The 14,449-nt window shown below is 42.7% G+C and overlaps 1 protein-coding gene across 1 annotated transcript in view; it reads right to left on the reverse strand.

Annotated features, from left to right (window-relative positions):
* The window catches only part of ACSL5 (acyl-CoA synthetase long chain family member 5), a 43,737-nt gene that overhangs the window by 9,547 nt on the left and 19,741 nt on the right, over positions 1-14,449 (reverse strand). The window contains exons 3-13 of the mRNA XM_079900317.1: positions 13,805-13,910; positions 8,241-8,305; positions 8,019-8,120; positions 6,305-6,404; positions 4,738-4,916; positions 3,941-3,973; positions 3,801-3,852; positions 2,926-2,999; positions 2,527-2,604; positions 1,297-1,431; positions 61-195 (exon numbers count right to left, since the gene is read on the reverse strand). Coding sequence (XP_079756443.1) covers positions 61-195; positions 1,297-1,431; positions 2,527-2,604; positions 2,926-2,999; positions 3,801-3,852; positions 3,941-3,973; positions 4,738-4,916; positions 6,305-6,404; positions 8,019-8,120; positions 8,241-8,305; positions 13,805-13,910 — 1,059 coding nt within the window. The remainder of the gene's footprint in view (positions 1-60; positions 196-1,296; positions 1,432-2,526; positions 2,605-2,925; positions 3,000-3,800; positions 3,853-3,940; positions 3,974-4,737; positions 4,917-6,304; positions 6,405-8,018; positions 8,121-8,240; positions 8,306-13,804; positions 13,911-14,449) is intronic.

The following is a 14,449-nucleotide window of genomic DNA, read 5'->3' on the forward strand; positions in this document are numbered from 1 at the left end:
GCTGAGTCAGTGGGCAGCCCAGATACTTACCTGGCTCCATCCATAATCTACCCAACGTACCTGGATCTTTGCAAAGACGAGCTTGTCCCAGACACTGTTGCGTCTGATGATACCCTTTTTCACTTCACTGAATTTACAGGCGACAGCCAAGTTCAACAAGAACTTCTTCAAGGGTGTCTTGGCTTCATTTTGTACCTGCAGAGTGACAGCTCCTCTTAGTTGGAAACCTATTGGAGATACTCACCAAGGCCATTCATCAGTGAGCAAGAGATAGTGCCTCCTAGCTTCATAAGGAAGAGGCTCTTATTCATGCACTGGTGTGCTGAATAATGATGAGCCCACACTAAGAAAGAAGTGAACTTAGTACATACACACAGAGCTCCAGCTCCTCCAAATTCCTTGTCCTTAGCAAACAACTCAGATAGCATGTCCTCAAAAGGTAGTCAGCATCTATCTACACTAAAGTTACCTGGGAGTGCTGATGAAACAGCTGATTGGGTGCCACTGTTAGGACTTTTGATTCAGTATCATATGTATGTATGTAATGCCATAACGTTACAAAGAACACATCCCACTGGCCATTTTTGAAGATCGCTGGGGTACCAGTTCATTATTTTGAAGACTGATAAAAGAAAAAATCAAATAATTTTCATGCCTTTATGAAAGAATCTCAGCTAATGAAGGCAAGAGAAATGCTTGGATTAGAAAAAGCACCATTTTGCCAAGCTTAATGAAAAACAGAGCAGTGATCAATGACAGCTAAAACTGTTATGTGGCAGTGGGATTCTGGCCCGACTCCTTAGTAGATCTGACCCTGGACAAGTTATTTAACCTCCAAGGTTCAGTCTCCTCATCTGTAAGGTAGGGATTATAAGTGTTGGCATGATTTCCTGGGCTTTGTAGAAATTAAATGATGGAACACGTATGAAATATTTACTGTGGGGCCCGGCACCTCAGCAAGAAGCACACTAAACCAGTAAGTGTTATGAAATCAGAGTAACAATTTACCAGTAAGTCAGCTGAATTTTGAGGGGCTCCCCAACTCTCTGAATTAATCTCTTTCTCCAGATCACATCCAAGTAATCTCATCCAGAGGAAAGGGAGTTTCATCTGTTATGGTCTTTCATGGCTGCACTTGTATGTGTGGCTATAAGTGGATGCTGGTAGGGGTAGGGGTTGGGGGTAGAAGTGGAGCACGTTTCTTAGTAACATAGAGTTCCTAAGAGCTTTAGTCAGGCCTAAGCCCCAGGCAGCTCCGGCAGCTCAGGGCCAGCCCAACAGAAACAAGGTTAGCACCTTATCATAGACCCTGTTAAGGAGTCGGGGAACCGCGGGAAAGACTGTGGGCTTCAGGGTCTTCATGTCATCAGGCAGCAGCCGAATATCTCCTTGGAAGAATCCAACTCTGGCTCCACAAGAGTACACAACAGCCTAAAAACAAAACCAAAGAGCAGAGCTCAGAGCCAAAGGACCACTTTGGGTGGGGTCTGTATGGGACAGAATTGAGGAGGTCCATGGGCACTTTTCTCTGGACAGGACACCCGACCCCTGAAGTTTCATGTACCCAGAACTCTGAGACCCTACCCCCTAGGCAAGATGGAAACTCACTTCTGCTGAGGTGGCGGGACAGGTAAGACAGATTCTGAGACTGAAGGCCCAGCCCTACTCTGCCCACAGCTCTGGGTGAGGGTCTAAGGCATCATCCTTTGTAAGAGACCATTCGTTATGTAGCACTAAGAAAAAACACTGCCACTCAAACTAGAACACGCCTACAATTGTAAGACCATCTCAGTTTCAGAAATGGTAAAGTGAGAAAAAATATGCTTATTAGAATTGATATTTTATTAATCAGATATCAACACTTTAGCCCAAGGAACTGAATCTTCCATTTTGGCATCTCATGCATCAACAGATAAGCTGGTTGAAGAGGTATTTAAGCAGGGATCAGAGAGAGGATTTTCCACCCCTAATAACACCTGTGTTTTTGCTTTCGGTTCTCAAATCAGCCTCAGAGTAGCCTAAAAGCTTGGCGTCCACTCACAGAAGGCCAGCTCTCCCCCCAGTTGCTGCACAGTCCTCAACAGCTCCACTCTGGACACCTTACCTGGATCAAAGGCTCCTTCTCCACCCCTCTGTGGGGAACTCCTTTTCTCTAACCCTAGGTCTTTTCAAAAATTCTAACCCAAATAAAAGAAAAAAGAAAAAGCAATGCCTCGTATCCCTGCTCAGAATTGAGGGTAGATAGTAAGTAAGCTCCCGGCTATGAGCTCCCTGGACTTGCAGGCACCCTGTGTAAAGGCAGGAGGAAGCATTTCCTCCGTGGGACACACAGACTCAACAGAGGAAGGCTCTGCTGCAGGTTAGGGGTGATGCCAAGATTAGGACTCAGCCATGCCAACTCCCTGCCCATGTCCTTCACATTAGAGAAAAGATTGTAAATGTTGCAGAGCTGCCTTTGGAATAAACGTGGGACTAGCAAGTCAGGACCCTCTTTTCACATACCTGCTAGGAATATAGGATCCTTACCTGTACAACCCTCTCAAACATATGAGCCAAGGGGAGGTAGGATATGGTCACGTCCTCAGAACTGGGCTCAAAAGTATGCTATAGATCAGGAAATGGAAAGGAGACAACAGTGGATTAATGCCAACTTTCTCTTCCAAAGAAGATTTAAACACTTCTTCTTTCTAGGACTGCTGCATACAGTTGTACAGGTGTGCACTGTGCCCTAAGGGGTGCCCTAACTGCACTGAGTGCAGAGATCTGCAGTGACCCTAAAAGAGCAAAACTCTAGACAAAGATGCACCAGTATTTGTCCACACTCAGGCCTTCAACCTGTTTCTTCCCCCTCTGCCTCCTCTAACTTTAAAATCTTATGACAGATTCCCATTTTAACGAGGGCCTCCTTTTCAATTGACCACTGACCTCCACACATTTGAGAAAAGCAGCAGCATTTGAAACGATATTTTCATGGGTTAACATGGCTCCTTTGGGGTCACCTGTAGGAAACAAGAGGTGGAAAGATCTGTTAAATGGCTAATAGGTAGGCTTTGGCATTGAAATGAGGAGCTACATTCGATTGGTTCTGTTCCAGGGAGCCGAGAGCTTCTCCTGTCACTGTGTTTTTTTTATGAACAGTGTATGACTCTGCTTATGAATGATTGATCCCTCCACAGATTCTACTTCTGACAGCAGCCTTAGCCTTGTGCTACCACACAGGGCATAGCCACAGTCACAGACAGCAACACAGTCAAAAAGAAAATCCCAAGTAACCCGCCCCCCTCCCTGTGCTGTTTTCATGTTGAAGACTTCAGATCTAACAATATTACCTAGCCATCACTTTATAACCTGGGCACAGTGGAATGGATATAACTTCTAGATCATCATGGATCACGTTAAAATTTACTGAGCTCTAATAGCTAGGTAACTACATACAGGGGAGAAAGAGGACGTGGAGTGATCTGTGTAGAACTACCACTGGGCTATCTTGATTGAGTGAAACCACTCCAGTGATGTCAACTTGAGAGAGTTGGGGCTGGGGGAGAAAGTTGACTTTCTGATGCCACCTTTAAGAGCCCTGAATTCCATAGCATGTAAACACCTCCCACCGTGTTCAGTGAAATTTATTTGCTTATGCATAGGTTTTTCTATGCAGGCATCTGTACTCAGAAATCTTAGATTATAAGCCCCTATGGATAGGGCTTATTGTAGGGTATTTTTACCAGCCCACTAGTGGTCAGTGGCTCAAGCCATGTGTTTGGCTGACCAGGGGCCTCTGGGGCAACTTCCTGGGCACTGACCTGTGGTCCCACTGGTGAAGCAAATGATGCTCAGATCTTCTGGTGCAGGAGGCTGGAGGGGAAAGCACCAGGGCTTAGTCTACCGTAAGTTTTGAAAGTTGAATGTCGAAAGACTCAAATTTGGGCAGAAGAAAACTTACCATGGGTTTTTTGAAGTTCTCTTTGCCTAAATTCTGCATGAACAGGAAACCAAGAAAGAAAGACATTAGTTGAGTTGGGAAGACTTAGGACAAATACAGCCCTCCTTTTCCCTTTTGCTTGAGAACACCTCTGTGGGAATACAACCAAAATTCCAACCTGGATCAGGCCCAGAGGCAACATTCAGGTACAATGGAAGCCTTGGGGTAGAGTATAAGTTTCCTCTAGAGTATCAACTCAAGAGGGCCAATCCCAAATGTCCAAACTTCCCATCAGACTCCTATGGTTCAGTCTTCTAGGACCACTGCTAAATCGTTTTGAATAAAATGAACAGTTAACATTTCAAGGCTTACTACACTTTATATTACTGTCCTGAGCACTTTATTTTCTCTCATATAACTCTTTACAACTCCTCTGTGAGGTAAGAACTATTTCATCCTCATTTTACAGAGGGGGAAAGGAAGATGTGGAGCAACTGGCCCAAGGTCACCTAACTAATGGGGGTGGAGCTGGAACGTGAACCTAGCAAGCCTGGCTCCAGGACCATATCTTTAACTGCCACCTAGCCTCTGCATTTATAAATCCTCTACTTGGAAGTCTGTGCACACTGACCACAGACCTTCCTCACCCACTGAGTTGTCTTGGGGAAATGATTCCCAACGCTTCACAGCATGAGTGTAATTTACTCTTCTCCTTCCACCCCGGAGAACAACAGCTTGCTCCCTTGTGTAGAAGTCCTGCAAGCTGCCCACAGCATCAGCCCAGCCTTCCAGCTGTGAGCTGACTTTCAGACCCATACCTCAGCATCAAGCAGTGATAAGATCTCAACTCCGCATTTCTCCCCTCTCTTCTTCAGGTCGTCCTCAAAGGGATCCATGAGGATGATCAATTTCAGGCCCGGGGTGAGGCCTTTTTCCACATTCTTAATCAGGGCCAATGCCTTTTGGGGCGTGTCACAGATCACCGTGGCGATCTCAGCTGAAAGCAGAAATAGGGCCGGGGGTTACCCTCCTGCTTTGCTGTGTACCCGATTGTCTTGCAAAGAGGAAGAGATTCTTGAAAATTTCAAAGCCACTGGGTCCCCAAAGGAGATTATGTCTGTAAATCAGATTTGTAATGTATAAAATCTGAAACATTCCACTGATAATAAATAAGCTTAATTGAAACAGAAGCACTTAATTTCCTTGCATGCACTTAACAGTTTATAGTTTCTAGAGGAGCCCCAAAATTCCTTCTGCTTAAGAACACAGACAACGTGTGTGAATCATGTAGATGTGGTCCTGCCGATGTGTTTTACCTGGGGGAGAGGGGAGGAGGGATTAGAAGGTAAAGGAGGAGGCAAGGGGGATTTTAGCAGACAAGCATTTATGATTTTTAATGTTAGCATTTGCTTTGATACTTGTTTACACAAATAGAAACCTTCTGATTATGTCTGTAGTTTAAATGGATCTACTCACTTAATCTACTAGTTCTGGGACAGAAAGTAACATCTAGTATATGTCTTATTTGCCCATTGAACTTGAACTTGTTTCTCTAACAGTGGTAATTTGGTCCACAGACTCAGCATGGACATTGGTACATGCCGGTGAGCTATACTGACTTTGATTTATAAGAATAGGAAATTAAACTAGTAGTTTCACAGTGATACAGTCAATTAAAAAGTTATTCACTAACTGTGGCCTTTCATCCAGGGTTGCCAGCAAAAATAGTCTTTGCTAAACTATATTGTCATACTAAACTACCTTTGCTAAACATACTAAACATGTCATACTGAACATACTTTGCTAAACTATATTGTCATACTACACTACCTTGAAGCATTTCATTGAAACTTCTATCTGATTATATACCTGCCTCATGGGCTTTTTGTAACTTCCCTCTAAATTATATCATAGGTACTACAGGACAAGAGAGACTTGAGCATTTTTCTGGCCACAGCATTCTAAGTCTGCTAACAAAAACAGATAATGAGGAATTACTCAGCATCAAGAAAGAATCAAGTTAAAATGTAATAGCGACAGGAATAAAGACGCAGATGTAGAGAATGGACTTGAGGACATGGGGAGGGGGAAGGATAAGCTGGGACGAAGTGAGAGAGTAGCACTGACATATATACACTACCAAATGTAAAATAGATAGCTAGTGGGAAGCAGCTGCACCGCACAGGGAGGTCAGCTCGGTGCTTTGTGACCACCTAGAGGGGTGGGATAGGGAGGGTGGGAGGCAGACACAAGAGGGAGGAGATATGGGGATATATGTATACATATAGCTGATTCACTTTGTTATATAGCAGAAACTAACACACCATTGTAAAGCAATTACACTCCAATAAAGATGTTAAAAAAAATGTAATAGCAAAGTTTTACCCTTGTTGACAATGTATATGACGGCGTCTTCTCCCAAGGTGTCATACAGGGGGACAGCTACCATGGAGTATGTGTAACAAGCAAACTCAGAGATGACCCACTGTATGGAGAGAAGTTCAAATAAGGAATAGCTTATGCTTTGAAAAGGAAATGTGCTAATTCAGTCATTTAGTCAACAAATGCTTATTTGGTGGCTCTGTGTTAAAAAAAAAAATCACCTTTTTTGTGATGCCCTAGGGACTGCCACTGCTGATGCTATAAAATATAATTAAATAAAGAAGATAAGATAGGTACAGAGACAACTATAAAACAAAGGGAGAGTGTAATAAGTTCTATCCATAAGGGTTATGGAAAGCATTAGGGAGTCTTGAGGTAGAGTCACACTCAGGGGTGGGGTAGGCTATCTGGGACTGCTTTGGGAAAAGTGACGGAAATTGGGCAGGGCTTTGAAGGACAGGTAGGATTTGGTCATGGAGATGGAAGCAGAGAAGGTATTCAAGGAAGAAGGAAGTGAATGAACAAAGATAGGACCGCATGACATCACTAAGTATACATCAGAAAGCATAAAAAGTGACAGGAAATGAATTGGAAAGGTGGGCTGGAATCTGCTAATGGCGAACCTTGAATGTCAGTGTAGGCATTATGAACTGAATTGTGTTCCCCCTAAAATTTATGTTGAAGCCCTAACCCCATTGCAATTGTTTTTGTAGATAGCTCCTTTAAGGAGGTAACTAAGGTTAAATGAGGTCATAAGGATGGGGCCCTGATCCAATATAACTGTTGTCCTTATAAGAAGAGAAAGAAACACAGGGGATGGCAGAGAAATGGTCATGGGAGGACACAGCAAGAAGGCAGCCATCTATAAGCCAAGAAGAGAGGCCTCAGGAGAAAACAAACCTGCTGACACCTTGATCTTGAACTTCCAAGCTCCAGGACTGTGAGAAAATTAATTTCTGTTGTTTAAGTCACCAGTCTGTGGTATATTGTTATGGAAGCCCTAGTAGATTAAGATACTAGGTTTGGTGTTAAGTTCCTGAACTAGAGTCAAGGATATCTCTTCTTACTGAGGCTGGGTGTAATGAAGATGAAGTACGTAGATGCACCTAAAAGTGCAGCCAGGGCCCTCTTGGATTTTTAGTTAAGCAACTGGCTTAGGTGAGCACATGTCATCCAACTCTTCTGAAACATACAAAGGCTTTCTCTGAGGATATTGGGTCTAATGACTTAACTTGAACTTGAAGATAAGCTTAATTCCAATCATCTTAATGTCTAAAGTCCATTTTCAACTCACTGTGGAAAGATGGCTACAGCTGGTCTCAGTAGCAATGGATGCCTTGGTTGCTAGTTCACGTACAATGTGCAAATTCCAATTCTAGTACAAACTCATCCCTTTCCACATCATCCTCAAGCTCTTACTTGCCAGTCCTTCATAGCTTCCTTATTTTCTTCATACAACAGACTGACTTAAAATGACACATAATGGGAGACATGTAAGAGAGGTCCAGTCACCTAGCAAATAGCACTAGACATTCAACCAGGATTAAAGAAGTCCTGCACTGTAACTTTTAAGTGGAACAATATTTAAAGAATCTGAGGTCTTTAAACAGCTTTGATAAGTCATCAGCAAGTGACAGAGTGCTGGATTTGGGGTAGGGTTTAAAGTCTTTAGACTTAGCCCTGACTCATTTCCTTGAGTTAATTTCAGCATGGTTACCTCTGGCCTATTCTGAGCAAAGATGCCAACAAAGTGTTCTTGTGATTGCTTATATCCTTTCTGCAAGAGACAGGAGCCCAGGTACTCTGCTCGATCAGACACCTACAAGTGAGAGAGGTAAAGAGAGAGAAAAAAAAGCAGTCAAGACCCAAAAGAGATCATATTAGCCCAAGATAACCACATAAGCAAAAGAATTTATCCAAAATCATGGGCCTGACTTACCTGTTTGTAGGACAGCCATCTGTAGGGCTGGTTTCGTTTTCTATATCCCAAGCAAGGCCCATTGTCTAAAAACATAACATTAAATGAAAATCAGCTCCAGTTGCAAATTCTTTGGACCAGAGAAGGTTAAAGGAGGTTAGGAAGAGACAAGACACAAAGGATAAATCCAGTAAAGATGCGAGCTTCTCTTATGTGCCAAGGAAATTCAAACGCAGTAAGTACTCAGTTCTCAAAGGCAGAGGGAGCCTTGTAAACTACATTTGAAACACTTGGGAAATGCTACAAAACAAGGGTGGTTCCATGTTGGAATGTGTGACCTCCATGGTAACAGGCATTTGGGGAAAGCCATGAGTATGGACTAGCCCACATGAGGTGAACAAACAAAAGCTCACAAGTAAACACTAATAGACTATATCGGATAATCTCGGATTGAGCTTCCCTACAATGAAAGAAATATATGTTCATAAAAATTTAGAAAAAATCAAAATACAAGTCATCAATAATCTCATCACATAAACACCATTGTTAAGGATGATATTTTCTTTCATACCTCCTTTGATAGTTCTACAGGGTTATACTCATTTCACATGTATATTTTGGTATCCTGCTTCCTTCCTCTGTTTGATATAAATATTCCCCTGTTATTATTTCTTCTCTGTAGAGATTTCAATGGCCTTATTATGGCCAAGTTATGAAGGGTTCTACTGTATAGCTGAATTTATCTCATTTTGGGCATTGAGATTGTTTCCAAGATTGACACCTCGATCTTGGTAATGATAATGGTATGATGCATATTTTCCAACTGATCATTTCAAAGTTAGAAAATTTTCTTAGAATAGAGTATTTTAAATGAAATAACTGTGTTGGGAAGGGTGGCAGCGGCTGGGAGTGAGGATGGTTGGTCACACGGCTCAGGTTTTTAATACCTGGCCCCACATTGCTTGGTGAAGCAGCTGTGACAATTTGCTTTTCTCCAACCAGCAATACATCAAGTCATAGACACTAAATAGTCTCTTTTTAATATGTCTTCTGGTTAAATAGGTTTTAAAATTTATTGCTTTAGGGACTTCCCTGGAGGTGCAGTGGTAAAGAATCTGTCCTGCAATGCAGGGGATGTGGGTTCGATCCCTGGTCAGAGAACTAAGATCCCACATGCTGTGGGGCAACTAAGCCCATGTGCCACAACTAGAGAGCCCACGTGCCCTGGAGCCCGTGCACCACAACCAGAGAAGAGAAAACCCTCACAACTAGAGAGACGCCCACGCGCCACAACGAAAAGAGCCCGTGGGCCACAACTAAGACCCGAAGCAGCCAAAAATAAATAAATAAATGAATAAAATAAAAAATTTTTTTAGAAAGTTATTACTTTAGTCTAGGTTTCTTTAACAGCTATTAATGTGGGGCCTTTTCCCTCATTTGTTAAGTTTTATCTGGTAATGTACTTCGCCCGTTTGTATGAGCGTGTCTTCTGAGATACTGAGACTCATGAAGAACTGCAAGAACACATACACATACGAGTACATACAGGAGCACACATGTACACACACACATGTACACACACACTGGCCATCAAGATTTTTACAACTTACATTTATTGTCTTACATTTGACAATAGAAGAATTACACTTCTGAACATTGAAACTACTCAGCCTTATTTAAAATTACAATAAGTCTGGGAACATCCACTTACTAGAGTAAATAGTAATTGCAGCCACAGAAGCCACGAAAGTCCATGATATTTGTTAGGCTAAGGAACAACTCTAACTGGCCGAGAAGACCCAACATCTAAGCCAGAATGAGACTGAGTTATTTTTTTTATTATTATTATTTTTTTGCGGTACGCAGGCCTCTCACTGTTGTGGCCTCTTCTGTTGCGGAGCACAGGCTCCGGACACGCAGGCTCAGCGGCCATGGCTCACGGGCCCAGCCGCTCCGCGGCATGTGGGATCTTCCTGGACCGGGGCACGAACCCGTGTCCCCTGCATCGGCAGGCGGACTCTTAACCACTGCGCCACCAGGGAAGCGTGAGACTGAGTTATAAATAGAAAAGCAGAAGAGAAGGAAATTTTACATAGAGGATTTAGCCAAATTGCCAAGAGGAATTCAGGTCTAGCCCAAAGGAAGCATTCAAAGAGAAGGTTACTAGGAATTCAGAGGTAAATAAGTGAACTTCCAGACTAAGTGACAGAGGAAAAAGGAAAGAAAGCAGGAAAGAGATAGCCACTCTGATTAAAGAGATATTAAAAAAAAAATGAATGTGGAGACTGTCCACAGGAAACGTTAGTTCTTTTTCTTTCTGCTGAAACAGCTGCATGAACGCTCAAGAAGTCAAGTCTCAGACTAAGACTTTCCCTGAAGCCACAGGCAAGTCCTGCTTTAGAGTTCACAGCCACTGCTCCAGCCTAGAGTGTGTGCCATTGGTGCTCTACCAACAGGATTGTCTGTACTGACATTAATCACCAGTGATAAGCACCATTTATGGTACCTAGCTTACTCTGTGCTAGGCATTTTAAGACTCATTGGGTCTTCCCAATAACTACTGTTATCCCCACGGTACCAAGAATCATGAAGGGCTAGACAGCTTCAAGCTCACTCAGTAAGTGGCAGAGCTGATGAAGGTGGGAAAAACTATACTGCATCTCCTTATCACTTCCCTGTTGATGAAAATACTAGCAGAGGCCCATGACCAAGGAACAAGTCAAATAACTGGCCCAAAGGGGAACCAATTGGGGTTTCATTCAACTCTGTGCCCTAATCAGCTTCAGTCTGATTAGCCAGAGTCCTGACCAGGCAACAGCCTAGCCTTTGATTAACTTAAGCAACTTAGATCTTCTGTTCTAAGACGTGGCCATCTAAAAAGAATCCACCCATTAACAACTTCTCAGCAAAACTGGGTCCCAAAGCTGGATAGAGTTGAAACTCCGGCATGCAGAATCCCTGGAAAGCTTTGTTAAAAACTTATATTCTTAGGTCAAACTATCTGGAATTCTATTTCAGTAAAACACAGTGGAGGGCTTCTCTGGTGGCACAGTGGTTGTGAATCCGCCTGCCAATGCAGGGGACACGGGTCCGATCCCTGGTCCAGGAAGATCTCACATGCCGCGGAGCAACTAAGCCCGTGAGCCACAACTACTGAGCCTGCGTGCCACAACTACTGAAGCCCGCATGCCTAGAGCCCATGCTCCACAACAAGAGAAGCCACCGTAATGAGAGAAGCCTGTGTACTGCAATGAAGAGTAGCCCCTACTCGCCCCAACTAGAGAAAGCCCATGCTCAGCAACGAAGACCCAACACAGCCAAAAATAAATAAATTAAATTAAATTAAAAAAAACAACAAGGTGGAGCCAGAGGATCTATATTTTAAACATTATCTGCAGGTGATTCTCAACATGGATCATCTACTGGGTAGGGGTTAAAGATAGAGGTTAGGGCTGATGTATTCAATCCCAGTTGTAGACAGACATGTCATTTTTCTATGGAAATAGCCAGGATGGATTTTTCAAGCCTACTTACATGAGAAGCCATTTTAACTTTATCTGTTTAGTTTAAATTGAGTATTGAAATAAAATTTCTAAATGAAGCAGTGTTATGTGCCACATATTACACGCTCAATGACTTGTTTCTAGTTACAATAACAACACATGCTCAGTGAAGAAAACTTCAAAAAATGGAAAATCCCGAAGGAAAGTCTATTGTATTAGCTATATACTATCTTAAGTTGTCAAATAAATAAAACTAATGGTTGCATTGGTTTGTGTTTGTTATTTGCCTGGAAGTCTAAATCAGTACTAATTTGGAGCCAGAAATAGTAAGTACAGTCCCCTTTAGAGACTTCAGATATAAGTTTTCTTTACAAAAACCTTTCCTTGTCTGGAGGTGCAACAACTTTTATAAAACACTTAAGAGCTGACGTAAAATAGAATAATCTAGCCAGATAGACAGATTTAAATTTCAGTATCAGTGTCAACATTTTCTAGCTCTGTCTCCTTTGAAATGTTCCTGAATCTCAGAGTCTCTGTTTCCTTGCTTTAAAAAATGGGGGTGAGGGACTTCCCTGGTGGCGCAGTGGTTAAGAATCCACCTGCCAATGCAGGGGACACGGATTCCATCCCTGGTCCAGGAAGATCCCACATGCCACGGAGCAACTACGCCCGTGCGCCACAACTACTTAGTCCGTGCACCAAAACTACTGAGCCCATGTGCCACAACTACTGAAGCCTGCACGCCTACAGCACAGGCTCCTACAGCCTGTGCTCCGCAACAAGAGAAGCCACTACAATGAGAAGCCCGTGCACCACAACAAAGAGTAGCCCCCACTCGCCGCAACTAGTGAAAGCCTGCGCGCAGCAGCAAAGACCCAACGCAGCCAAAAGAAACCAAACAAACAACGATGTCGCAACTAAGATGAGACGCAGCCAAAACAAACAAACAAATAAATATTTAAAAAATAAAAATAAATAAAAATGGGGTGATAGCAACTAACCCCTGTAGGGGAAGATAAAGTAGATGATATCCGTGCAATACGATAGGCTGGTTAGCACTCGACTATTAAATATTGTCATAGTCATAATTAAAAGGCAGAAGGGAAGGGATGAGAAGAAGTCACAGAGGTAAACCTCCGCCTGGACTGAATATCACCCAAAAGAAAAAAGTTATAGGGAGAGTTATAAGCCAGTTGATTTTGAAAGGAAACCAGTGTACCTAGCATCTCATTATGGGCATTGAGATTGTTTCCAAGATTGACACCTCGATCTTGGTAATGATAATGGTATGATGCATATTTTCCAACTGATCATTTCAAAGTTAGAAAATTTTCTTAGAATAGAGTATTTTAAATGAAATAACTGTGTTGGGAAGGGTGGCAGCGGCTGGGAGTGAGGATGGTTGGTCACACGGCTCAGGTTTTTAATACCTGGCCCCACATTGCTTGGTGAAGCAGCTGTGACAATTTGCTTGTTCAATGATACAAGACAGAATTACTGAGCCTTGATATTTTCCAAATGACCCTACCAAAGGTCACGTGGTGATGTTTCTAAGAAAGTCCAAAAGATAATTACCTTCTGTGATACTATGGGCAGCAGCATGGGCCAGCAGTATGGCACTGGGGGCAAGGGCGAGGTAAGAAGTCAGGAGGTCTGCATACTAATTCTGGCTCAGATTCTATAATGCAGGGAATTGCATTTATGAAAAGCATGTTCCTAAACAAATATAATGTACTAGTGAATTAATCAAAATACTTTCCTACTGTTAACTCTTTAACAACAACTTGGCCAGGAAGTTCTCCTTGTGTTAAGTGAGAAATAGGTTCAGAGAGGCAAAGTCGTTTATGTAAAGTCGCACAGCTGGAAATAGAAGAACTGGGTTTCAAACCCAAGTCTGTCCTACTATACAGTTTACAGCACCCATCCTGATTCTGTGCTCACGTCCCCTCCACGCTGTATTTGTGATTCTTCTTGGACCACCACATTTAAACAGCTAGAGTTTTAGAAGTAAGACTGGGAAGGAGAGGTACGGAACAGGACCCCACCTTGGTCTTACAGGCAAGGTGAGACATCCAGGCTTACCAGACACAGCAACTCCTCTTTGGAAAACTTCATACATCGTCTTGGCATCTGAGAAGTAGTAACGTATTAGGTCATTGTCCTGGCAAGGACCTCTCCGTGCTCCTCCCTAAGACACAAGACCAAGTTTAGGTTAAGACTGAGTCTTTCCCCACCCTTTCCAAACCCTTATGGATTGAACTGAAAAGAACATAAACACTGACTATTGAGGTCACAGCGATGACCCTTTTAGTACTCAGTCAATCAATTTTTTAAATCTCCAAATTGTGGTGTCCTCATATCAGAGAAATCCAGAGGTTGTCTCAGTTATGTTTTGGCAATCTCCCCCCACCTCCCTAGGCATACACGCACGTGCACACACACACACACACACACACACACACACACACAAGAGATAATATTATAGTTATATCGTTTTAAAAAAATCAAGTGAAGTTTAAACATCTATCAAATGCATACTGTGTTCCAGTCACTGGGCAACTACTGCAAATGCAAAGTGAGTTAAGACAAAATTACTGCCCATGAGCGCCCCATAAATGAGAGTTTTTGGAGCTGGGATAGGGTGAGAAGGGAAAAACATGCAAATATAATACTGTGATGTACATGCTGTAATAATGGTTTTGGGAGATGAATGAAGTGAACAATTCT

Source organism: Stenella coeruleoalba (genome assembly GCF_951394435.1).
Source record: "Stenella coeruleoalba genome assembly, chromosome: 16".
Lineage (NCBI taxonomy): Eukaryota > Metazoa > Chordata > Mammalia > Artiodactyla > Delphinidae > Stenella > Stenella coeruleoalba.